Below are 23,552 nucleotides of genomic sequence, written 5' to 3'. Positions count from 1 at the left end.
GAGGGAGGGCAGTCGCGGGCGGGGCCTGCGCGACGGAGGGCGGGGCTTGCTGCGGGGGCAGGGTGGGAACGGTGCTGGAGCTGTTGGAGGAACGCCAGGAGGTGGCAACTACGAGGGGGTGTGAGGGGCTGACCTGGGGTAGAGTCCTGCCACCCGGACTCAGGAAGAAAATCCTGAGGTGGCGACCTGCAGACTGGGCTGTCAGGAGATGGAGAGCCCGCTCACGCCCACCCGACCGCCTACTACCAGTGTTCCCGGATGCATGGGCTCCAGCCCCTGCCCTTTCGCCATTTCCTCCCAACTGGCATTAAATCCCGGTGTAGTAGTTATCAGTGATTAAGAGTCTAGGCAGCCACGTGTTCTATTGCCGCCAGTCCGCAGGACACGCAAGTGATCGTTTTGCTGCGTTAACTCTATGGGCGCCCAAATCTTAGGAATCCATTCCACGCCACCCCGAAGACAGCGCTTGACCCTTCTGGACTGCCACGCAGGAGGCAATCAATGTTTTTCTTTCTTTGCTTATTTTTTTAAGAGACAGGGTCTCGCCCTGTTACCCAGGCTGGAGCACAATGGCAGGATCAAGGCTCACTACAGCCTGGAACTCCCGGGCGCAGGTAATCCTCCTCAGCCTCGGGAGTAGCTGAGACCCCAGGCGCGCGCCACCACGCCTGGCATCAATCAATGTCTTTCAAAACAAAGGCTGTTAAACGTGTTATAGAAAAGAAGCTGTTTAATGGTAGGTCCTACCAGACGTGTTTGTTTTATTTTTAGATTTGGTTAATGCATTGTTTCCCGTAAAATCGCAACCCACGGAAACCCGAAAACTCTAGAATTCGTGCAGGTCCCTTTCGCTTCCAGGTCATCCTCGGGGCAACGGCCGCCGCTCTATCTTGTCAGAACTTCCAGGCCCAGTTTCAGCAACGTGCAGGCAGAAGCTGGCGCCTCGGTGGGATGCGAGGGCGTGCGGAGTGCGGGAAGGAGAGCCCCATTGGCCTTTCCAGGGCACCCGCGGTGGATGGGAGAGCGCCTTCGGGCGCCTTTCCGGGAAGTTGTTTGGCTGAGGGCAGGTGGTCCGTCACGTGAATGATTAAAAGTTGTTACCTTGGAGAAGGAATGAGGGAAAGGATTGGCTTTCGGAGGTGGGCTGGAAACTACAAAACCGAGCTTCTTGGGAATGCCTTTTAGGCTAACAGGAAGTGGAGCGTCACCGAAAGGGAGGGGCGGCCACTCGGGGACTGTCCCCTGCTCCAGGCGCTCACTTTGCGGGCGGCGCTTTTTCCAGGTTGTTAATCCAGCGAATGGGGAAGGATAGATGCACGCTGCTTGGTTTAGGGGGAAAAAAAAAATGAGCGAACGATACGCCCCTTCCGTTTTGTGATAACCAAGCTGCAAGGAAATAAATCGGCTGGCCTTACTGCAATCTACTGCACTCGAGGTAAGGAGACACAGCAAAATGCTCCAGTGTTAATGGTTTGTTTTTTGTTTTTTTTTTTTTTTTTTTTTTGCAGTGAGGATATATGCATGTTTTGCTCTCGTTCTTGAAACTTTGTGTGTGTGTATGGGGTAGTAATTCTGTAGTTTTGTTTTTGAAAATATGTACTTATTCTACAATTTTGAAAAATGTTAATGTTAATTAAAACTCTGTAAAAACAGCTAGATTTCAGAAGTAAGTTCTGGGAAGAGTAATTTGTCTTTGCTTTTATTAGCATATATTTCATTCTTTTAATTTAAATGTAGAAATATTTAAAATTAGTAGCATTTACTCTTTTTTTGGAAGGAAGTTTTTGTATTAGCAGTAGAGCGTGAATTTTACTCTACTGCACTGCTGAGGAAAAATTAATTAGGTGCAAACTGGATAGTTTAAAGATAAATAATTCTGTGGTAATTGGATTTTTCTCTAAAACGCCCTTATTCAATATGCTTTAACTTGGGGTAAAGAGCAGGAAGTAGTAGATGTAATTAAATTTTAGCAACTGATTTCCAGCATAATCCTAACTCATCAAGGTCAGCTGCATTTTGAACTTTTTTATATTCTGCCTTTGAAAATAAGTCCTATATTTTATACTGTATTGCTACAAATCAGAAATTGCTTAACTGGTTTATGAAGAAACCTACATTACCCGTTTTCAAATAGTTTTGAAACGGATACGAGAAATTTAAGTTTAATTTCAGTTACATCAGTTTCCAGAGACTCCCAATTCCCCCACTCCCCACCCCCAAAGATATATGATAGGTATTTCCATGAGGACCTTCTCCTTTCAAAAAGTGACAGTGATGTCTTCACATCTTCCAGTCTTGAAGAGCATAATGACCAAATTTAAAACTAAAGACATTTTATTTGCAATATAAAAGTGTGGGTGGACACTATTTAAATCAGGAAAAGTTCTCTGAGTGAAAAACGTTAGGCTGTCTCTCACTTCTTCTGTCATTGTGAAATAATGTTTGTCCCACATATGTTAACCTGTCTTTGTTGTCATATCAAATTTGTTTCTTTCACTCATTCAACAGTCATTTAATGAATGTCTTCTATGTGCCACGCTCCGTGCTGGGCACTGGGGATACACAGCCAGATAAATTGAAAGTTATTTCCCTGGAGGAATTTTATGGAGAGAAGTTGTGAAGAGAGGGGGGTTGTAACAGGCAAATCAGTCCAGTATTTTAGAACTCTGTGATGTTTAAAATTTATACAAGGGATGTCCTTGGAGCAGTGTGGAGGGACAGCTATCACTAATGTGGAGGGACAGCTATCACTAAGTCTTTCTATATATACCAAGCCATTCCTTTTGCCCTTTCAATATGTTGTATTGGAAAATCAAAAATGATTCTTCCACTCTGTTCAAATGGTCAGTATCTTGCAAGTCACCAACCAGAATTCTTAATTCCTTTGTATGTTACAAGATTAAATAGGTTTATAAGATCATAACATACATATACTATGGAATGTTTTTAAACTAAAAAATGGATTTCTACCCTGAACTTTTAAATACGTTTTTATATCATCTCCTACCAACTAATTGCATTGGGTTAGCTATGCAGACTCTATGGGTGGAAAAACCCCAGCTGCTCAGACATGTGATTAAGGATTCTGAGAAATGACAACAGAGGGAATTAAGGGGCAGAAGCTCATCCCAGTCATGGTTCCAGCTCCTTTTGGGCAATGGTCAGCAAGGAATAGGAAAGATGCTATCTGTCATTCCTCAGTAATCAACCCTGGCATTTGTCTGCAACCCTATTTGACCCTTTTAGATGCTTCAGATTGAGTGCCCTGGGAACTGTTAGTGAAGAAAGAGTTGTAAAGGTACATAAGAATACAAATTCATATAAATCTAGAAATTGGATAAAAGTACAAATTGCTAACATGTTCAGATGTTTTGCTCCATGGCATACATCCTCTGGTTTCAAATGTGTAACATTTAGATAGTTGGGATCGTGTGCATTTATTTTGCTTCCAGATCCTTGTATTAGAGTTCTCTAGAGGGACAGAACTAATAGGATAGATGTGTATATGAAAGTGAGTTTATTAAAAAGAACTACTCAAACGATCACAACATGAAGTCCTACAATAGGCCATCTGCAAGTTGAGGAGCAAGAAAGCCAGTAGTGGCTCAATCAGAGTCCCAAAACCTCAAAGGTAGGAAAGCCGACAGTGCAGCCTTCAGTCTGTGGCCAAAGGCCTGAGAGCCCCTGACAAATGACTTGTGTAAGTCCAATAGTCCAAAAGTCAAAGAACTTGGAGTCCGATGTTCGAGGGCAAGAAGCATCCGGTACAGGAGAAAGATGAAGCCCAAAAACTCAGCAAGTCAGCTTCTCCTGCCTTCTTTTGCCTGCTTTTCCTAGCCATGCTGGCAGCCAATTGGATGGTGCCCACCCACATTGTGAGTGGGTCTTCCTGAGAGTGGGTCTTCCTCTCCTAATCCACTGACTCAAATGTTAATCTCTGCTGGCAACACCAAGAAACACCCAAATACACCTATAAACAATACTTTGCATCTTTTAATTCAATGAAGTTGACAATACTAACCTTCACAAGTCCATCCCTTGTCAACTTGAACCCATACACATTTCTCGAAATCATACCTAATCTCCAAATAAATGAAACTGCCTTTGCAAAAATTGTAACTGAGGAAATTATGACAGTGAAAGATATCAAACCTAACCAACTCCATCTTGCTTCTAACCTCTAAACGGTCCTTGTCCATTCCTGAACATAAGCCAAACTAGCCTTGGGAAGGAATTTAGTTTATAGTTTAAATAATAGCCCTTCCCCAAAGCTAAACTGTTCTTGTAAAATGATTGAAAGGCTACCAGGCACCAAGTTAGGATGAGAGGGGCTGGAATTCTAAATATTACCAGCCATTATTCCAGAGGTCATAAGATTTGCAACTTTTCCAGTTACTCTTGAATATAACATCACTATTGTGAACCTAAGATTGGCCTTTTGAGATATCTTTTCAGGTTTTTGAATTTCTGATAACTGGATGGCCCCACCTGGACCTGCCAATCAGTTCCGTGGACCCCACCCTGGAGCTGACTCAGCATAAAAGGACAGCTTCAACTCCCTAAGATTTCATCCATGAGTCAACCAATCAGCATTCCCAACTCACTGACCCCCCTACCCAACAGATTATCCTTAAAAACTCTGATCCCTGAGTTTTTCAGGAGGCTGATTTGAGTAACACTAAAACTCTGGTCTCCTGCATAACTGGCTCTGCATAGATTACTCTTTCTCTTTTGCATTTCCCCTGTCTTGATAAATTCGTTCTGTCTAGGCAGCAGGCAAGGTGAACCCTTACATGGTTACATAAAAACAACAATACAGTCATAATTATACCTAACAATACAGCTATCCTTTATACAACTGGAAGCATACTAATCCTTAACCTAAATGCTATTACATAAAGTTAACAACACTTAAATGCTGATATGATGTCAATAAATGTCACATGATACAGGAAAAAGAGGGGAAATAAAGATATATTCTTAGTACAAGTGTATACATTTATAAACGTATTCTTAACAAAATAAGGAGGAAAACTCATGACAATTACAGTCCTAGTTTCTGCAGCTGGTCATGTGGTCATAGCTGGTATTCATCACTACCTTCTTCTACCCATTCTATATTCCCTTTGCTTTCAGCAAGCACCTCAGCAGCTCATAGTTTTTTACCTGCTGAAGTAAGTTGGTACTGCAGAGAGTAGGGCATTGCTATAAAAATACCCCAAAATATGGAAGAGACTTTGGAATTGGGTAAAGGGTAGAGGATGGAAAAGTTTGGAGAGCTCAGAAGACAGGAAGATGTGGGAAAGTTTGGAACTTCCTGGAGACTTGTTGAATGGTTTTGACCAAAATGCTGATAGTGATATGGACAGTGAAGTCCAGGCTGATGTGGTCTCAGATGGAGATGAGGAACTTATTGGGAACTGGAGCAAAGGTCACTCTTGTTATGCTTTAGCATAGCAGACAGGCTGGTGGCATTTTGCTCCTGCCCTAGAGATCGGTGGAACTTTGAACTTGAGAGAGATGATCTGAATTTGGAACTTATGTTTAAAAGGGAAGCAGAGCATAAAAGTTAGGAAAATTTGCAACCTGACTATATGATAGAAAAGAAAAACCCATTTTCTGGGGTGGAATTCAAACCAGCTGCAGAAATTTGCATAAGTAATGAGGAGCCTAAAGTTAATCACCAAGACAATGGGGAAAATGTCTCCAGAGCATGTCAGAGACCTTCACAGCAATTTCTCCCATCACAGACCCAGAGGTGTAGGAGGGAAAAATGTTTTCATGGACTGGGCCCAGGGCCCGCTCCTGCTCTGTGCAGCCTTGGGACTTGGTGCCCTGCATCTCAGCCGTGGCTAAAAGGGACCAACATACAGCTCAGGACATTACTTCAGAGGGTGCAAGCCCCAAGCCTTGGCAGCTTATACATGGTGTTGAGCCTGTGGGTGCACAGAAGTCAAGAATTAAGGTTTAGGAACCTCTGCCTACATTTCAGAGGATGTATGGAAATGCCTGGATGTCCAGGCAGAAGTTTGCTGCAGGGGTAGAGCCCTCATGGAGAACCTCTGCTAGGGCAGTGTGGAAGGGAAATGTGGGGTTGGAGCCCCCACATAAAGTCCCCACTGGAGCATTGCCTAGTGGAGCTGTGAGAACAGGGCAACCATCTTCCAGACCCCAGAATGGTAGATCACAGACAGCTTGTACTGTGTGCCTGGAAAAGCCACAGACACTCAAATGCCAGCCCATGGAAGCAGCCAGGAGGGGGGCTGTACCCTGAAAAGCCACAGGATAGAGCTTCCCAAGACCCTGAGCACCCACCTCTTGCATCAGCATGCTCTAGATGTGAGACACAGAGTCAAAGGAGATTATTTAAGAACCTTAAGATTTAATGACCACCCCACTGGATTTTGGACTTGCATGGGGCCTGTAGGCTCCCCCCCTTTTTTTTGGCCTATTTCTCCCATTTGGAATGGGAATATTTTTCCAGTGCCTATACCCCCACTGTATCTTTGAAGGAACTAACTTGCTTTTGATTTTACAGGCTCCTAAGCAGAAGGGACTTGCCTTGCCTCAGAAGAGACTTTGGACTTGGACTTTTGGGTTAATGCTGGAATGAGTTAAGACTTTGGGGAACTGTTGGGAAGGCATGATTGTGTTTTGAAATGAAATTTGGGAAGGGCTGGGGTAGAATGATATGGTTAGGCTGTGTCCCCACCCAAATCTCATTTTGAATTGTAATCCCCATAATCCCCACTTGTTGTGTGAGGGACCCAGTGGGAGGTGATAAGATGATGGGGGCAGTTTCTCCCATGCTGTTCTTGTGATAGTGAGTGAGTTCTCACAAGATCTGATGGTGGCAGTTTTTTCCTGTGCTTACTCACTCTCTCCTGCCCCCTTGCAAGGAAGGTACCTGCTTCACCTTCCATGATGATCATAAGAGGCCTCCATAGCCATGTGGAACTATGAGTCAATTAAACCTCTTTCCTTTATAAATTACCCAGGCTGGGGTATTTCTTTGTAGCAGTGTGAAAACAGACTAATACAACCCTCAACAGAAAGATGAAAACCAAAATATAGCACCAACCTCACTGGAAGTCATCATCTACCTCATTGCCTAAATATAATTTTTAAAAGACAGAGTAACAAATTTTAATTTCTAAAATAACTCAAGTCTTATGGACAATGGCATTGAAAGCACTGTTTTTTGTTTTGTTTTGTTTTGTTTTAATTTCCTGCTGACAGAAACATCACAGAAAATTCTTTGATTTCTCTTAATAGTGACCAGAGAGCCTGCTTCTATCAGTCACTGAAGACATAAGGAATTTTTTTTTTAATTAAACTTCAACACAATGAGGTAGGTACCAATATTTTTTGGCTTTTGTTTAATTGTTGTAAAATACATATAACATAAAATTTATCATCTTAATGGGTTTTAAGTATATAGTTTAGTAGTGTTAACTGTTTTCACATTGTTGTGCAACTGATCTCTGGAACTTTTTTGTCTTGTAAAACTGAAACTTTATACCCACTGAAAAACAACTGTCCATTTCTTCCTACTCCCAGCCCCTGGCAACTGCCATTCTTTCTGTTTCTATAAATTTGACTTTCCTAGGTACTTCATAATAAATGGAATCATACAGTATTTGTCTTTTTGTGACTGCTTATTTCAATTAACATAATGTCTTCAAGATTCATCTATGTTGTGGCATGTATCAGAATTCCCTAATTTGTAAAAACAGAATAATAATACTCTTTTATGCCTATGTGTCACATTTTCTGAATGTATTATTCGTTCATCTGTCACTTGACCGTTAGGTGGCTTCTACCTTTTGGCTTTTACAAATAAGGCCACAGTGAACATGTGTGAAATACCAGTACTTTGTCTGAGAAAAATTATTTCCTCTAGAGTTGGTTTTATTTCTTTGGAAACAATAGTTCTTAGTTAAGCCAAAATCTTAGAAAATACTGAGAGACCTCTCTTAGGTCCATTGAAATAGTAGTCCAGGTTACAGAATGAAGTCAGTACCTATAGAGTTGAATTCTTGTAGACCAGAACAAAGCTGGAAATAGAGACTATTCAGAAGACATAGAAAATACCATGTGGCTCAAGTGAGAGAGTCGAGCGTTTGATTTGGACTTGCCATTCTTTCTGTGGCTCAGGAAAAATCATTTAATACTATATTCTCAATCTCAGATGTCCTATCTGCAAAATTTGAAACATCAATTTGAGGTAATCTATAACATGAAGCAGGGAGAGCTCTGACAACTTTCATTAGTAATGCTCAGCTCTGTGAGGGCAGGAATTGGTTCTGCTTGCTCACTACCATCCCTAGCACTTATAGTGCTGGGCACATGGTAAATACCTATAAATATTTGCTGGATATTTTGACCTTCCCCTAATAAAGTAAGAAAGTTCACATGAAGTGGCATTGCTTCTTCCATCTTAGGTTCGATACCTAAAAATATTTATAAGCCATAATTCATCTGTATGAAATCCATTTCTCTTACAGAAGTGATTTTGGAAAGTGAGTTTATGGCTGAAAACCAATATTGGATAAAAGAGAAAGGGTTCTATAGAACAGAACAGGGATCTGTTGTCTGACAAAACAGAGATTCAAATGAAAATCTCCAGTATCCTGGAACGGCAAAAGTACAATATTTGCAGATGTACTTGGTTTCTTTTTGACCCATTTCTAGAACTAATTTTGCATGGCACTGTACTGAGCTAAAAATGCTTTTCTATTTCTAGGCTTTCCTCTTAGGATGCGTTGACTCCTTGGATCCTATGAGTCATGGATATGTTCTTCTTAGGAATAAGGCCACTCTTACTCCTGCCCTAATATATGTCCATGGAATTGGTCATCTCCAAACATCATCATCATCATCAATAGCTATAATTAATTGACTATTCCAGGAGATAGGTGCAAAGCTAGAAAGAACTTTTATCTAGCATAATTCAGACCTGCACAGTTTGAAAGTAGAAAGGGCCTCATTGTCTACCTCAGTAGCAAATAGCTGGATTGAAGGAAGCAAGTGGTGCTTTAAAATAACTTTATGCATAATATTTATGTTATTTCCCTGTAAATAAGTGATAACAAAGCAAACTCTAGTTCATTGATAATAACTGCCTGAAGCATTGTTGAGAAGGAATAAGATCCTTTGTATAGGAAAGGGGAAGAGGAAAACTAGAAAATGGTAGGACGGATGAGCAGCTTTTGCAGTGCATAGGAGCTTAGGATTGAGGAGGGAAATAGAAACACAGGTACTTAGCGTCTGATATCCCATTTTCAGTGCTGCCCTTGTTGTTCATTCTAGCCTGATTTACCTGTTAAGAAATGGCTTACTCAACCTGGTTGCCAGAAGGAAGACTTGATATTTAATGTAATCAGCACAGAGATGCTTTCCTCACAGCTTGCAGTGCTAAATGACCTATCGCAGCAACATCATTCTATTTAAGATATTGAAGTTCGTGTAGCTACTTCTCAATCTTTTAGCAATTGTTTCAGAACTGTAGTCTAACAAGTGTAATAAGGGCAGGAGTAGGCCTTCTAAATAACAAAGTTTAAATTGGCTATCAACAATCATATATATGTATAGCCAGTTCTATTGTCAATAGAAAAGATGGATCACTTCCACCCTAATAACTAGTCTGTAACACAGTTGATTCAGATTGTAGTCATCTAAATGATCCATTCGTATCACTGGAATTGGCCATAAACACAAGATCACAAGATGAATCTGTGACACTACATGGACTCTTTTATTATTATAAATCTATTCCTATTCCTGCCTTTACTACTATATTTATTATTAACACAAACTAATTTAAATTATGTTGTTTTAGACTTGTGAAAAAAGTAACAGGAGTTAAGAAGAACCTTGTAAGAATAGAAGAGCTCCTTAGGAAAAAGGGAGGGGAAATCATTTAGGAAGGAGAGCATGAACTGGTAGAAAATGAGAAAAGCTGTATGACATTTCTAAAACAACAATGAAAAGAATGACTTTCCTGAATGTGGATAAAAACCTTACGTCAAAAACTCTTCCCAGAATCTTATATAGCACCTGGAAAAGACTTGTGAAGAAAAGTGACCTTTCATGTACCATTTCTGGGATTTTGTATTTTGCAATGAAATAAATTCTAGTTTATGCTGCTTATAATTTTAATGGAAGAAGCTTACCATGGGCAATATTGATTGAGTTGTGTGGTGTTCTGACTTAGTTTTCTTTTTCTGCCAATTGTCATGACGTCTGTAGTTTTTGTCACTTTCTGAACCCAAACTAAATTTTCTTTTCTCAACCAAGTAAGACATTTTCTGTGTGCTTAAATCATGTATGCTGCCTGCCGGATTAAGTAATATAGCTTCTGGTTATCATGACCTGCTAAACTTCCTTGGGGAAATTCACAATGATGATATTATTCATCAGATGATGCTTTTCCACCAAGGCAAATCACTCATTCACCAAGAGCTTTCATAGAAACAGGGATGTTCAAATATATTTTAATGCAGAATATCTTTGAAAAGATGTGAAAAAAATCAGAAATCTGATACATCTTTTGTTTATCAAGTGACTTAGCCACAGAACTGCACGTAGAAAGGGGGCCCGTGTGGTCTGTGTTTGAGGTCACATTTCATGACACGCTCTTCTAGTCACCAGATAGGTGATGACCCAGCTTTTCTATGTAGGGAACAGTTGCTTTGGTACTGTCTAGTCTTAACTGGGCCTTAATTTGTATTTAATCTGAGTTTATTCTGTTAATGTTTCAGGCATTCATTGACATTTTGGACAATTTAGACATAAATTCCCTCATTTAAATCAACTATCGTGTTGTGAGCACTTAGTCAAAAAATGGGCCAGACACTGTTCTGGATTGTAAAGAATGACAGAAACTTCCCTCAAGATACGTTAAGACTGAAAACAAAAACAGACAAAGAACAGTCAATAGTTGAAATACCTGAAAACAAGAACTAGAAACACAGTGATCAGAGTTCACTGGAATACTCAGGGTGGAGAGGGGTGAGGGAAACATAGGAGACGTGATATTTGAAAGAGATTTGAGGGGTAGGGAGTAGGAGTTTGTCAGATAGAGAGAGAGAAGGACTTTGAAGTAGAGAAAATAGCATGTACCAATACACGGAGTCGTGGACCGGTTCACTGTATGTGGGTACCATTGAGGGGAAATGTCTTTTTGGAATATGGCACCACATGCCGCTTTGCCTCAGTTTAAACAGTGTTGGTTATCTGCATGCCGTAAACCTGGTCAGAAACTGTTCATTGTTTGTAGAACTGTCTCTTCCAACTTTCTTCTTGCATCCTCTTACGTGCATCAGCCCAGGTTCTGCATTGGCCTCTGTATTCCACCTTGGAATGATTTTATCTCTTGGCAGCTGAGGCCCCTTTTCTGAGCATCTATATTCTATATTCATCAGTTTATAGGCAAGTAAATATTCTGGAAGATGAGCCAGAGGAGAAACAATCTGGACAGTGTGAGGCAAATATAGTGAAATGGCAGAATAGTTATCTTTCTTCTACCATCTGTGGCATCAAAATGAAAATGACAGCTTCTCATTGTACAACACCACATTGCTCATTGCTTTTCTACCTTATGAGTCAGAGAACATAATCTTCGTTCACGCTGTGCACTGGCATATTTGTTTTCAACTTCTCTCTGGATAATTATTGCTTTCCAGTCTGAAGGAACTAGCCTTGAGAAAAGAATCCTTCAACAGTGTTTCTTCTAGGGAACTTTGATAGATTATGTAGTAAGGAACTCTATAGCACATCTTTGGAAATTCAAATTGCCTGGTCCATTTAAAGACATCCATGACAGAATTTGTACTGTTATTTAATAGACTATGTATTATTTACTTTCTTATTCTATGTCCACATTTAAGAAAATTACTTATAATTTCAAATAATGCTCTTTCAAAAGCTACTTCAGTTCTCATATATTTAAATATTACTGACATAATGACCCAGCAATTCTACTCTTAGGTAAGCACCTAAGAGGAATGAAACCATATGTTCGCACAAAAACTTGTACATGGATGTTCATAGCAGCATTATTCAGAATGGCCAATATGTGGAAACAATTCAAACATCCATTAACTGATGAATGAAGAAAATGTGGTCTATCCATAGAATGGAATGTTACTTGGCAACAAAAAAAATGAGGTGCTGATATATGCCTCATGATATATACAGCATGGATGAACCTCAAAAACATTATGCTAAGTGAAAGAAGCCAGATACAATGGTCATATATTCTATGATTCCATTCATATGAAATATCCAGAATGGGCAAATCCACTGAGACGGAAAGTAAATTAGTGGTTTTCTGGGGCTAGGATGGAGGTCAGGGGTTAACGGAAGTGAAAATGGGGAGTGACTGCTAATGGGTCTGGGATTTCTTTCTGGGGCATTGAAAATGTTTTAAAATTAAATTGTGGTGATGGTTGCAAAACTCTGTGATTATATTAAAAGCTACTGAACTGTATACTTTAAATGGGTAAATGTAAATGGGTATGTGATCTCCTTAAAGCTACTAAAAAAAACTCCAACATAACAAGTATAAATTTTTGTATTATTTTGCAGGTACCTTAGTGACAGTCTTGCTTATTAATTTTTTGACACATCCGTGCAGAATTTACCATAACCTAGTGGAAAGAGTTGTGGACTGTGCCATCAGGAGGTTTAGAGTCTTCCACTGGTTCTGCTGCTGATTAGCCACATGCAACTGCATGACCTTGGGCAAGTTCCTTATCCCTGGACCTTGAGTTCTTTATCTGTGAAACAAGGAAACTGGTTAAGGAGGGCTCTGAAGTCCCTTTCAGCTCTCTGAGTTTCTGTGTTTGTGCAATAAGTCATATAATTATGTAATTATTGGGACAGTAGCTTTTAGTTGGTTTTTTGTGTTTTTTTGTTTTTTGTTTTTTGTTTTTTTATGAGGTGGGGTCTCACTCTGTCCCCCAGGCAGGAGTGAAGTGGTGCAATCGCAGCTCACTGCAGCAACCTCAACCTCTTGGCGCCAGCTATCCTCCTGCCTCAGCCTCCTGAGTAGCTGGGACTATAGGCATGCACCACTACCAATGACTGATTTTTTAATTTATTTGTAGGGATGGGGTCTCAAGACATTGCCCAGGCTGGTCTCAAGCTCTGGGGCTCAGGCAGTATCCTGCCTTTTCCCCCGTAAGTGCTGGGATTACAGATGTGAGCCATCATGCTTGGCCTACTGGGGCAGTTTTAGAGACAGGGCTTTGCCCTTTATTGTTTGAGTATAACTAATAGCAGTAGGATTTTCAGAAGCCACCTCTCTAGTAGTCCTCCTCATGATATTTAAGTGTGTTTTATTAGGCAACCTATATGTAGATCAGGGTTTCTCAGCCTTGGCATTGTTGCCATGTTAGGTCAGATAATTCTTTGCCATGGGGGGCTGTCCTATGCATTGTAGGATATTTAGCAGCATCCCCAACATCTACTCACTAGATAGCAATAGTATCTCCCCTCCAGTTGTGACAATCAGAGATATCTCCAGACTTTGCCAAATATCCCCTGGAAGACAAAATCATCTGTGGTTGAAAACCCTTTGTATCCCCAACAGCGGTCCCCAACCTTTCTGACACCAGGGACCTGTTTTGTGGAAGACAGTTTTTCCATGGACGGGTGGTGGGGAATGGTTTTGGGATAAACTGTTCCACTTCAGATCATCAAGCATTAAATTCTCATAAGGAGCATGCAGCCTAGATCCCTCACATGCACAGTTCACAATAGGGTTTGCACTCCTGTGAGAATCTAATGCCGATCTGGCGGGAGGTGGAGCTCAAATGGTAATGCTTGCTTACCCATTGCTCACCTCCTGCTGTGCCACCAAGTTCCTAACAGGCTGCGGACCAGTAGTGGTGTGTAGCCTGGGAATTGGAGACCTCTGGTGTAGAAGACGCTAAGTAACAATGTATCAAAATAACTAAAAGGATGTGTTCTCTACCTATAAAGAACTAATGAATTAACGTGCAGAAAATATCATTGGGGGAAATCTTGGATTTTTTTAGTTGATAAGGAGAAGAGGAAGGATTTTTGTTTTAAGTTATATTTACTGTAGTCATGGAGATGGGAGAAGGACAGAAAGGGAATAGACTAAGAGCTGTCAGATCCTTTTTGGAATGAGGCAGGGTGTCAGCAAATATATACGGACATAAAAAAGGAAAAACCAAAACCTAAAGGGAAAGTTTAGGAATTGAGGGCAAGAGAACTGAGAGGTGCTGATGTTTACTTCTTAGTTCTTCCCAAGTCCGATCTAGGTCATCCAGATGTGTTTTTTCTCATATCTCTCATTCAGAGCTCAAAGCTGCAAATTAGATGATAGGTTCTTTCTCTAAAAGAAGAACAGAAGAACGCTAAAAACTGAGATACGTATAGCCAAAAAGTCATCATTATTCTCCAAATTGTACTGAAGCTCTTTCTAATGGGCCTACAATGGAGTTCTAGATCTCAGCTATTCTTAAAGTACAGTGTGCCACTTACACTACTGTCTATGAAGTCCTTGCTCTTCGTACTTTACTATGCAAACTAAAAAAATTTACATAATTTTATTGGGCTGCATTATTTAATAAATACCACCTGAAATATTTACACTATGTTTCTAAAGACATAAATTATTCATATCTCCTGAAACCTTTCTGATACAGGTAAAATTGGGGGATTAGAAGCTATCTGGAAGGAACTGTCTATGACGGAGACAGGGGATAAACTCCTACTTAAAAGAATACATGAGAGGGAAGCAGTCACTCATGAGTGTCTTCAACAGTGTATATTTATAGTAAGCTATAGTAATTAATCTTATTACTTTTTCTAGATTAAAACTGCTAGATGGTGTCTAGAGATCAGAAACACTTCTATGTAAGTTTTAAAATATGCTATTCCTACTCAGCTGCAGAAAATGAATATAAAGATCTTAATCATGGTATACTGTAATACAGTTAGTCAAAGTGACTCTTTACTCTCAGTTCTTATAACTGGTCATTTTTATGTAGAACTGAAAATATGTGTTATGGGACCTACTTTTCATACAGTATTAAAAGGATTTTCAAGGACTTTGAACCAAGGTTATTAATTCATAATGATTTGTCTTTGACCACATTAATGGTACATGTTGTTTTAGTAAGAGCGTACATAAAATGAAAATATGGTACACTAAAGCTTTCAGTTACTATCCTTGTAAAATAATCATAGAAAAGCTGAAGTTACCTTGAAAATAATTTATTTTATTTATACCTTAAGAGTGAGCCCATGATAGAAGCAGAAACACAAAATTGCTCTTTTTAATAGAACAAGCTGCAGAGAAAGTCCAGGAGAGATACCCTTGAAAGCACTCTCAAAAGCTTACTCTAAAGGTGACATTACTTTTCAAATCTGGACTGTTGAAAAGTGAGAGCTGCTGAATGGCAATGATCTTCTCCTCGTCCTTGTGAACAAGCTCTTCTTTGCTTGCATATGCCTGAGCATGCTGTCCCGTCATGGAGAGTATGCCCTTGTCCTTCTTGAAATTCTCTATTCCTCATTCTCATAAACTTCAAAGGAAGATGTTAAAGACATGGCATATATGATCTCTCTATGTCCTTGAACTATAGAGAGGAAACTTTCTACAATTATGAAACGCACCTCACAACATGAAACAAGCTTACAGGAATATGATGGTCACTAACCCAACCACTGCCAAGTCTCCTCAGTGAAAAAGAAAATGTTGAATAGGTATCATTAGGAAAGTAAAATGAGATTTAGTTTGGAACAGAATATTCCAAAACTATTCTATTCTATTCCAAACTAAATGTAGACTACAGTCTTAGAATTGCCTATGGAATGATGGCCTAGCTTCAGTTGCCTAACTTTAGCCGCGAGACATGAAATCAAGAGCTTAGATGTTACTGTGTAAGTATACATACAGTTCACTTTTCCAAGAAGAGGGGGAGTACCAAAAATAAAATATACAGAGGCAGTGTTATACCGAAAAGAAGAGTAACAGTAGCTCTGTGCAGTTAGTATACTTTAGCTGTGGTTAGCAGTGAGAAGTCTTTTCCAGCTGTCTTACATCTGTCAGTATTAAGCAATAGATGAGAGGAACTGTTTATCATATAGCCTAAGAAGAGAAATTGTACTAGAAGTGGGGATGAAAAGGGATAGACTATGGGTTAATTAAGATCACCAAGAATAACATCTCATCTATTCTTTCTCAGAGGTCTATTTTTTTCTTAAAGGTGCTTTAAATATGTTGTTTAGAAACTCCTGATTGGTTTTTGTTTCCAGTCTTTCTTTTCTTCAGTAAATTTCTTTGAATAGTTCATTTTCCTCACTTCTGGCTTTGCCCTTGAATAGAGTAGTAAAATAGATCCATGATAGGCTGAAATGGCTTGAAGACTCAGTTGCCAAAGTACAAAACAAGGACCATACCTAAAATGCTTCTGGTAGCCTGTGGAAGAGTAAGTAGCCCGGAATCAGATGCAGAAATAGCAGAAGATTGAAAAACAGAAATAATTGAAAGCCAACAGTACTACAGTAGGAGTCAGCAAGCATGGAAATGAAATGTTATTGGAATCCAGGGAATAAGAGTTTTAGGCATCTATAAAACTGTCTGTGAGATTTAACCTTTTCTCATATAAGCGAGGGATTTGATTCCACAAAATTTTTTGACAGTGGATAGCTAGACTGTACTTATCCATTTGTCCACTACTGTTCTATGACTATCTCTGGAAGACCCTTTAGGTACAATAAGGAAGATGGGAGAGTACATAGCTGATAATACCTTGTGATTTGTACTGTGAGAAAGGGAGTTGTGGAAGCTCAAAGACTGTGCCTCAGTTCAACCTGGATGTAAAGCCAGGCAATACACCCCCAAGCCCATGAACAACCTGGGCTCTGGGGGCAGATTTTCCTGTTCGAAATCCTAGCACTAGTACTGAAATTACTTGGTAATCTTGGGAAGGTCATTTGATCTCTGTAAGCATCTAAACTATTAAATGGGAATCACAATAATAAATAATAAATTAGATCCAAGAGCCCTCCAATGGCTTCTCTTCTGGCGTAGAGTAAAATCTAGACTCTTTAATGAGGGTCAGAGGTCCCACATAATCTGGCCTTTGGTTATTCTGATCTATTCTCTTTATAAACAGATTCTCTTCATACCCACTACCCCAGATTATCTTTTGAATTTGTTTATTGTGTTACCTGTTTCTCCCTATCATCTCCTCTGCTACTAACAGCAGACACCTTTTCTATGTCATTAATTGCTGTATCCACAGAACCTGAAACAGTGGCGGCAGAAAGTAAGTGCTTAGTAACTATCTGTTGAATGAATAAGTACATACTGTGGTAGATGAAGCACATAGTACAGGGCCTAATAAGTAATAAACCTACCATAATTGTTTGCTGCCTCGTGTATTATGGCCTGTATGATTTTGTTTGGGAAAAAGTCTGCTACTACAGAAGTGTAGATTTGAAATTAATATATTACTAAGGGAAATAAAATTCCAGTTGAAAAATAATCTCAGTTCTGGAGATTTAGTGATAAAATGATGGCAAATTTTTAAATGCTTAATTTTTCCAATTTCATATGTATAGCATCTTCTGTCTGCAACTGCATAACAAGCAGGGCAAGAAGGCAGGAAGTATTAAACTGGTTTTTAAAAATCTCTTAGGCCAAATTACCTTATTGAGGAGAACTGAATCTGAATCAACTAAAGTAAGATTGGTATCTTTCCTCATTGGAAAAAAACATGAAAACACAGGGACTAGTAAGAATGCTAACATTTGTATGTTGTTTCCATTTCTACTCTAGGTGTTGCCACATCTGCAAACTTCCTGGGAGAGTAATGGGGATTCGAGTGCTTCGATTCTCTTTGGTGGTCATCCTCGTATTATTACTGGTAGCTGGTGCTTTGACTGCCTTGCTTCCCAGTGTCAAAGAAGACAAGATGCTCATGTTGCGTAGGGAAATAAAATCCCAGGGCAAGTCCACCATGGACTCCTTTACTCTCATAATGCAGACGTACAACAGAACAGATCTCTTATTGAAACTTTTAAATCATTATCAGGCTGTACCAAATCTGCACAAAGTGATTGTGGTATGGAACAATATTGGAGAGAAGGCACCAGATGAATTATGGAATTCTCTAGGGCCCCACCCTATCCCTGTGATCTTCAAACAACAGACAGCAAACAGGATGAGAAATCGACTCCAGGTCTTTCCTGAACTGGAAACCAGTGGTGAGTTGCGGTGGGGTTCTCAGCCTGGAAGGGCTGCCGCTATCCAGAGCTGGGACGGGCATGTGAATTTCTGGCCTTCTGCTTGTCTTAACTGTCCGGAGAAAAATGAAGGAAGTTAGTTCTAAGAAAGCACTTTGGAAAGCTTGAGGGACAATTTCCAAGATGTCAAGAAGTGGTTTCCTGGCGAAGAGGTTAATATTGTAATAAAGGATATGCTATAATTACATATTATTGCATTACAGTTGATAGTAAGATGCCATTTAGCTTATGCTTAATATATTTTTTTGACACTCCTCTTTTCCTCCCATTCCTGAAAGTTTCATGAGGTTGCAATTTGCTTAAAAGAATCTTGACTTTATTTATTTATAGACCCAATAGTTTCTAGGATGATGGATGATAACTACTTGATTATTTTCCCTTCAGGCAATTATACAATCAGTTTTGATACCAAAAATTTTTTTTCTACTGGACAAATCTCCCCAAGAATACATTGCTTATTTACTTATTGGGGGTCAGAAAAGACTTCATTTGAATGATATATGTAGACACTATCGTATTTTACTACTTTTGTTTTCATTTCCAAACTATTCAACTTAAATTTTTGTCCTTTCATTTTAGCAGTGTTGATGGTAGATGATGACACACTCATCAGCACCCCAGACCTTGTTTTTGCTTTCTCAGTTTGGCAGGTAATGTTGCTGTCTCCTTTATGAAACCGTCTTTATAAGATCTTGACTAGTACTTAACCAGGGCAACATGGTTAATATAGAAGTTATCTAAAATATTTTAGATAATATTTATCTAAAAGATGGATGAATTTGTTATAGGCTAATCAAGATTTCCTGAGCTTAGTTCAGCCAACCTGAAAGTTATGGTATCTTTTATCTAGATTTAATTTATATTTTGGTATACTGGGGAAAAGAGCTAGAACTGCCTTCCAGAGAACAATGGGGAAATGACGTGGTCCAGCAAAAGCTGGAATGAGGAGATATTTTGCCCAGACCACAGACATGTGTCTCAAATGATAAGTATATTTCTATATTAATATTGTATGTAACTTTTTGTAAAAGGAAGTATTTGTTACCTCCACAAAATTTAATCCTGGTTCTGAGAGCATTGTTTAGAAATTTTGCAGTAATAATTTTCCATGTACCATTGTGGTAGGAGGGATTTGTTTTGTTTTGTTTTGTTTTTTCCTAAATCCTAGCTTGAATAAGCAGGCATAAATTGCTCAGTATCCTATAAAAGCAGTTCTCTCCTATTGAATATGTGTTAGTAATAGCTAACTTTTACAAGTTGCACTACCATTACCTGAAACCAGAACTGCATAGACATACTTGGAAGCTGTGTCCAATAATTAAACACTGTGCTACCCAGTAAATGATCTCATTTACACCATGGTAACTTTAAATTAGCTTCTTGGGATATAACAGCATTAGATATTAATGGTAAGTGATCACAATACTCAACAGATATCAGCATTTTTAAAACTTCAGTTTTTAATGCCTAGTGTGCTGATCAACAAATTGAAATTTTTTTCATATCAACAGTTTTGTTTTTTTTTTCCAGCGCTGTAAATGAAAGCTTCTTGGAGAAAAAGTTCTAATGTAATACTTCAACTATGAGATTTCTATTGATGCTTAAAAATCAATTTGCCCGAAATGTAAAAATGGAGGCAGAATATGGGGACTGTGGTTAATTGGAACCATCTGAGTAAACTATAAATTAAAGATATATAAATATGATTTCAGGTTTTATTTATAAAAATATCAAAAACAATTTCAATCCATTGACCAACTTAAATTCAGTCCAACCCAAACCCTGCATAATGTAATGATCTGAGGTTTGTGTATAAGCAAGCAAGATTAGAGTAGGCATTCATCTGTGTCTTTGTATTTGCCCATTACCTCTGCTTTTAGTGTTTTCCCTTTTCCGCCTCTAGCCAACTGTGAAATTTCTTTCATTCTCCTAGATTGTGTAAATAGCACATCTTCTCTGAAGCCTCCTAGCCTTTATCCCCCATCCCCTGACCTTGCCCTTTGCCTCCCAGCAACACAGTTGTCATTCTACCCTCAATGTTCCCATCGGATTTACCCAGCTGCACTTAACAACTTTCTCACAGTATTGTAATTCCTTGTTTGCATATGTGTATCATACCCCTCTACCCTCTCTAGACTGTAAGTGCTTTTAAATAGGATTTAACTCAGCCTCATTTGCTTTTGTGTGTGTGTGCGTCCCTAGTTCTGCATCTGTTCAATAAATGAATGAAATTCAAATTATTTATGAGAGCGAATGAAACTTTCAACCCTATAAGTTCTTACCTCTTTCGCATGCTTTTGTCTTTTTCTTTTGTTTGCTGACTGTTGTTTTATTTTTAGTCACGCTCATCTACCATCTATCCTTTCATCAAAGATTCTGATGCATCTCTCTCACATATATAATATAAACATTTATTTTATATAGATACATATAAACATTTATTTATATTATCTCATTTTTTTGAAAAAGGAAACACCCAAGCTGAAATGGGATAAAATATAACATTGTTTAAAATCAACAGTAAGTTTTATGAACATCGAAATCAACATGAAAAAGAGATAGTCACACATGTAGATCGATAATTTTATATACTCCTAAGAGATTAGAACAAATTTTCAAAATGATCCCATTATCTATCTCCTACAATAAATAGCATTCAGGCACTCAGCTTTTCTCGCGGCAGATTTTGAAGGATTGGACTCTTTGGTGACTGGAATTTGTTCATATCAGATAATGTTTGAATTAGGAGAACATTTGTAAGGGTAGAATATTTGTTTTCAGAGATATTTGGGTTGTGATGCAATTTGACGTGTAAACATATCAGAACACAGATTTATGAAGTTACCTGGAGCTAAATAAAACTGAAATGTAGAAACTAGGAATAAGGAAGAGTTGACAAATCAGTTTCATTCTCTCTGTAATAAATCATTGCCTTTTTGACTATATCTTCTCTAAAAATATGTGACACTTAATTGTTCTTTTTCCCTCTTTTCAGCAATTTCCTGATCAAATTGTAGGATTTGTTCCTAGAAAGCACGTCTCTACTTCATCAGGTATCTACAGTTATGGAGGTTTTGAAATGCAAGCACCAGGGTCTGGAAATGGTGACCAGTACTCTATGGTGCTGATTGGAGCCTCATTCTTCAATAGCAAATATCTTGAATTCTTTCAGAGGCAACCTGCAGCTGTCCATGCTTTGATAGATGATACTCAAAACTGTGATGATATTGCCATGAATTTTATCATTGCCAAGCATATTGGGAAGACTTCAGGGATATTTGTGAAGCCTGTAAACATGGACAATTTGGAAAAAGAAACCAACAGTGGCTATTCTGGAATGTGGCATCGAGCTGAGCATGCTCTGCAGAGGTCTTATTGTATAAATAAGCTTGTTAATATCTATGGCAGCATGCCCTTAAAATACTCCAACATTATGATTTCCCAGTTTGGTTTTCCATATGCCAACTACAAAAGAAAAATATAAAAGTAAAACAAACAAAAACAAACCTGAAAACTGCTTGGCATTTGAGTAGCTTCTCCATGCTATGTATTTTTTTAAGCAACATCATGAACTTTTATCTACTCCAGAAGTCTCTACAATAGGAAAAAATGTGCAGTGCTTCTAGGATATAAAATTCACATTACTTTTGAAAGCCAAGAAGTTGGTCTTATCCAGTTAGGTCTTAGATGAAGAGTTTTCATCCAGGGATGTAACTCCTTGGTCAGTGATTTTATTGTTTACATCCTGAGACTGTTCTACAGTTTCTTTGACTCCTGGCATTTGCCTTAAGGACCTACAGCAAGCTGTTTCTAGGATCAGAAACTCAAGAGAGGCGTATCTCTGCTTTTTCACTAAAGGTCGATTGTTTTAATTTGAAGCCTGAAATGCCTCTTCAGCAAAAGCCTGTGGTATGGGGTAAAGCCATGTGAGAAGAGAATAGTCTCAGTCACATATGAGGAGGAAAATTTGCAGCTGCCAGTGCTTTCGTTGTGGCCCTGCCAACCAGCTCTTCCAGGACAAACTCAGTCCAGCATGGTTTTCATGTAACCATGAGTGCTTTTATCTTTGCGAAGTATTTTGTGACTGGGACAGTTAATTTTAGTAGCTGAAGAACGTCTAGTTGTTTGCTTGATTTTTGTGAACATTTACTGCATGGATCACAAAACAATATACCCTGTATTTCTTATATGCAACTTACATGCAGCAAAGAGTAAATGTGTTACTAGATTCGGGTAGTGCATTTTGTCACTGAATCTGTCCTTGAGAATGTACATTAATTCTTATATTTTACGTAATGTATGTGTTGTTTAAGAAATGTATAAAAAACCTTCTGAAAAAAATGAGTGAATAAGAACTAGCAGAAGTTAAAACCCTTTGCATCAAAAGATCTTTATTGTTAGAGCACTGGTTATCTTCTGGATACTAAAAAGTTGTATTACAAAGCCAAACACTTGCATTCACAACTTTAAAAAAAGAAGATCCAAGATACTATTCATAATGATGTAATTTCAACTATATACAAAGAGGAGAAAACAAGAACCCAGTCATAACAGAGGAATTCTATAGGGAGTCTGCATCAGTTCATTGTTAAGGTTGTCTACTCTCTGTTACGTGAATTAGCATCTGTGTTCCACCCATTGTCTGTGTTTAGTCCTTGTTCACTACTAGGGCAAGGAATTCTTAACTAGGCCTCTGTTTACCACCTTCTCTTTCTCCTCCTTTCCCTCTTCTTCCTCCTTCTCCTCTTCCTTCTTCTTATATAATGCCAGTATATTCTCAAAATTGCAAAGCTGTGAGAATATTAAAATAATCATGGCTAATGTTCCAATAATGAGGTCTTTGTGCATTTAGTTCAGTATATGATTTTTTTTTTTTACATTAAAGAGTATATGTATCTTAATGCAGTCAGATTGTAAAAAACAAAAACAAAGAAACTTAGAACCTTACTAAAAATCAATAATGTCAGTTATCTGTTTTGTCCAATATTGGTAGTACTTTTTTGCCTCTTATGATTCCTCTAGCAGATAAATAAAAAACTTTTGCCATCCATGTTTTCTGTGTTAACTAAGCAGACTCATGTTTTTGTGATTGGTGTTCTTACACATTTCTAGATATGATACTCTAATATTTTGCTGAGAATAAGGTAGAGACATTAGCCACATTACCCATGAAAAAATATTCCCAGATTTTATTTCCCATCTTGTGTCTTTAAACTTGTCTTAAGCATCACATAAGTTAATCATATCATGTTTTCAGATAT

General features: G+C 38.7%; 1 protein-coding gene across 8 annotated transcripts; it reads left to right on the top strand.

The window, feature by feature from the left end:
- The first annotated feature begins 57 nt into the window (after positions 1-57).
- EXTL2 (exostosin like glycosyltransferase 2) lies at positions 58-23,341 on the top strand. Of its 8 annotated transcripts, none has more exons than XM_025403782.1 (6): positions 58-1,435; positions 7,276-7,351; positions 17,289-17,312; positions 17,825-18,252; positions 18,871-18,941; positions 21,287-21,775. In XM_025403782.1, exons 4-6 carry the CDS (start codon positions 17,859-17,861, stop codon positions 21,773-21,775), a joined length of 954 nt encoding a protein of 317 aa, XP_025259567.1. In that variant the 5' UTR covers positions 58-1,435; positions 7,276-7,351; positions 17,289-17,312; positions 17,825-17,858. The 8 variants fall into 8 exon arrangements, with proteins under 8 accessions (XP_025259567.1, XP_025259537.1, XP_025259573.1 ...); XM_025403776.1 differs by lacking the exon at positions 17,289-17,312 and adding an exon at positions 14,682-14,812 and having other exon boundaries at positions 889-1,435; positions 21,287-23,341; XM_025403752.1 differs by lacking the exon at positions 17,289-17,312 and having other exon boundaries at positions 21,287-23,341.
- The last annotated feature ends 211 nt before the right edge of the window (positions 23,342-23,552 follow it).

Source organism: Theropithecus gelada, chromosome 1, assembly GCF_003255815.1.
Source record: "Theropithecus gelada isolate Dixy chromosome 1, Tgel_1.0, whole genome shotgun sequence".
NCBI lineage: Eukaryota > Metazoa > Chordata > Mammalia > Primates > Cercopithecidae > Theropithecus > Theropithecus gelada.
The sequence above is the reverse complement of the archived record's forward strand: the minus strand, read 5'-3'. Positions and strand labels throughout refer to the sequence as shown.

What these genes read in the sequence shown, in the direction of transcription:
- EXTL2 (XM_025403737.1), top strand. Translation starts at nt 17,763, where the DNA reads ATGAAAACACAGGGACTAGTAAGAATGCTAACATTTGTATGTTGTTTC. An exon ending in TCCTGAACTGGAAACCAGTG is followed by an intron (nt 18,253 to 18,870) that starts GTGAGTTGCGGT and finishes CTTTCATTTTAG; the next exon opens with CAGTGTTGATGGTAGATGAT. An exon ending in TTGCTTTCTCAGTTTGGCAG is followed by an intron (nt 18,942 to 21,286) that starts GTAATGTTGCTG and finishes CCCTCTTTTCAG; the next exon opens with CAATTTCCTGATCAAATTGT.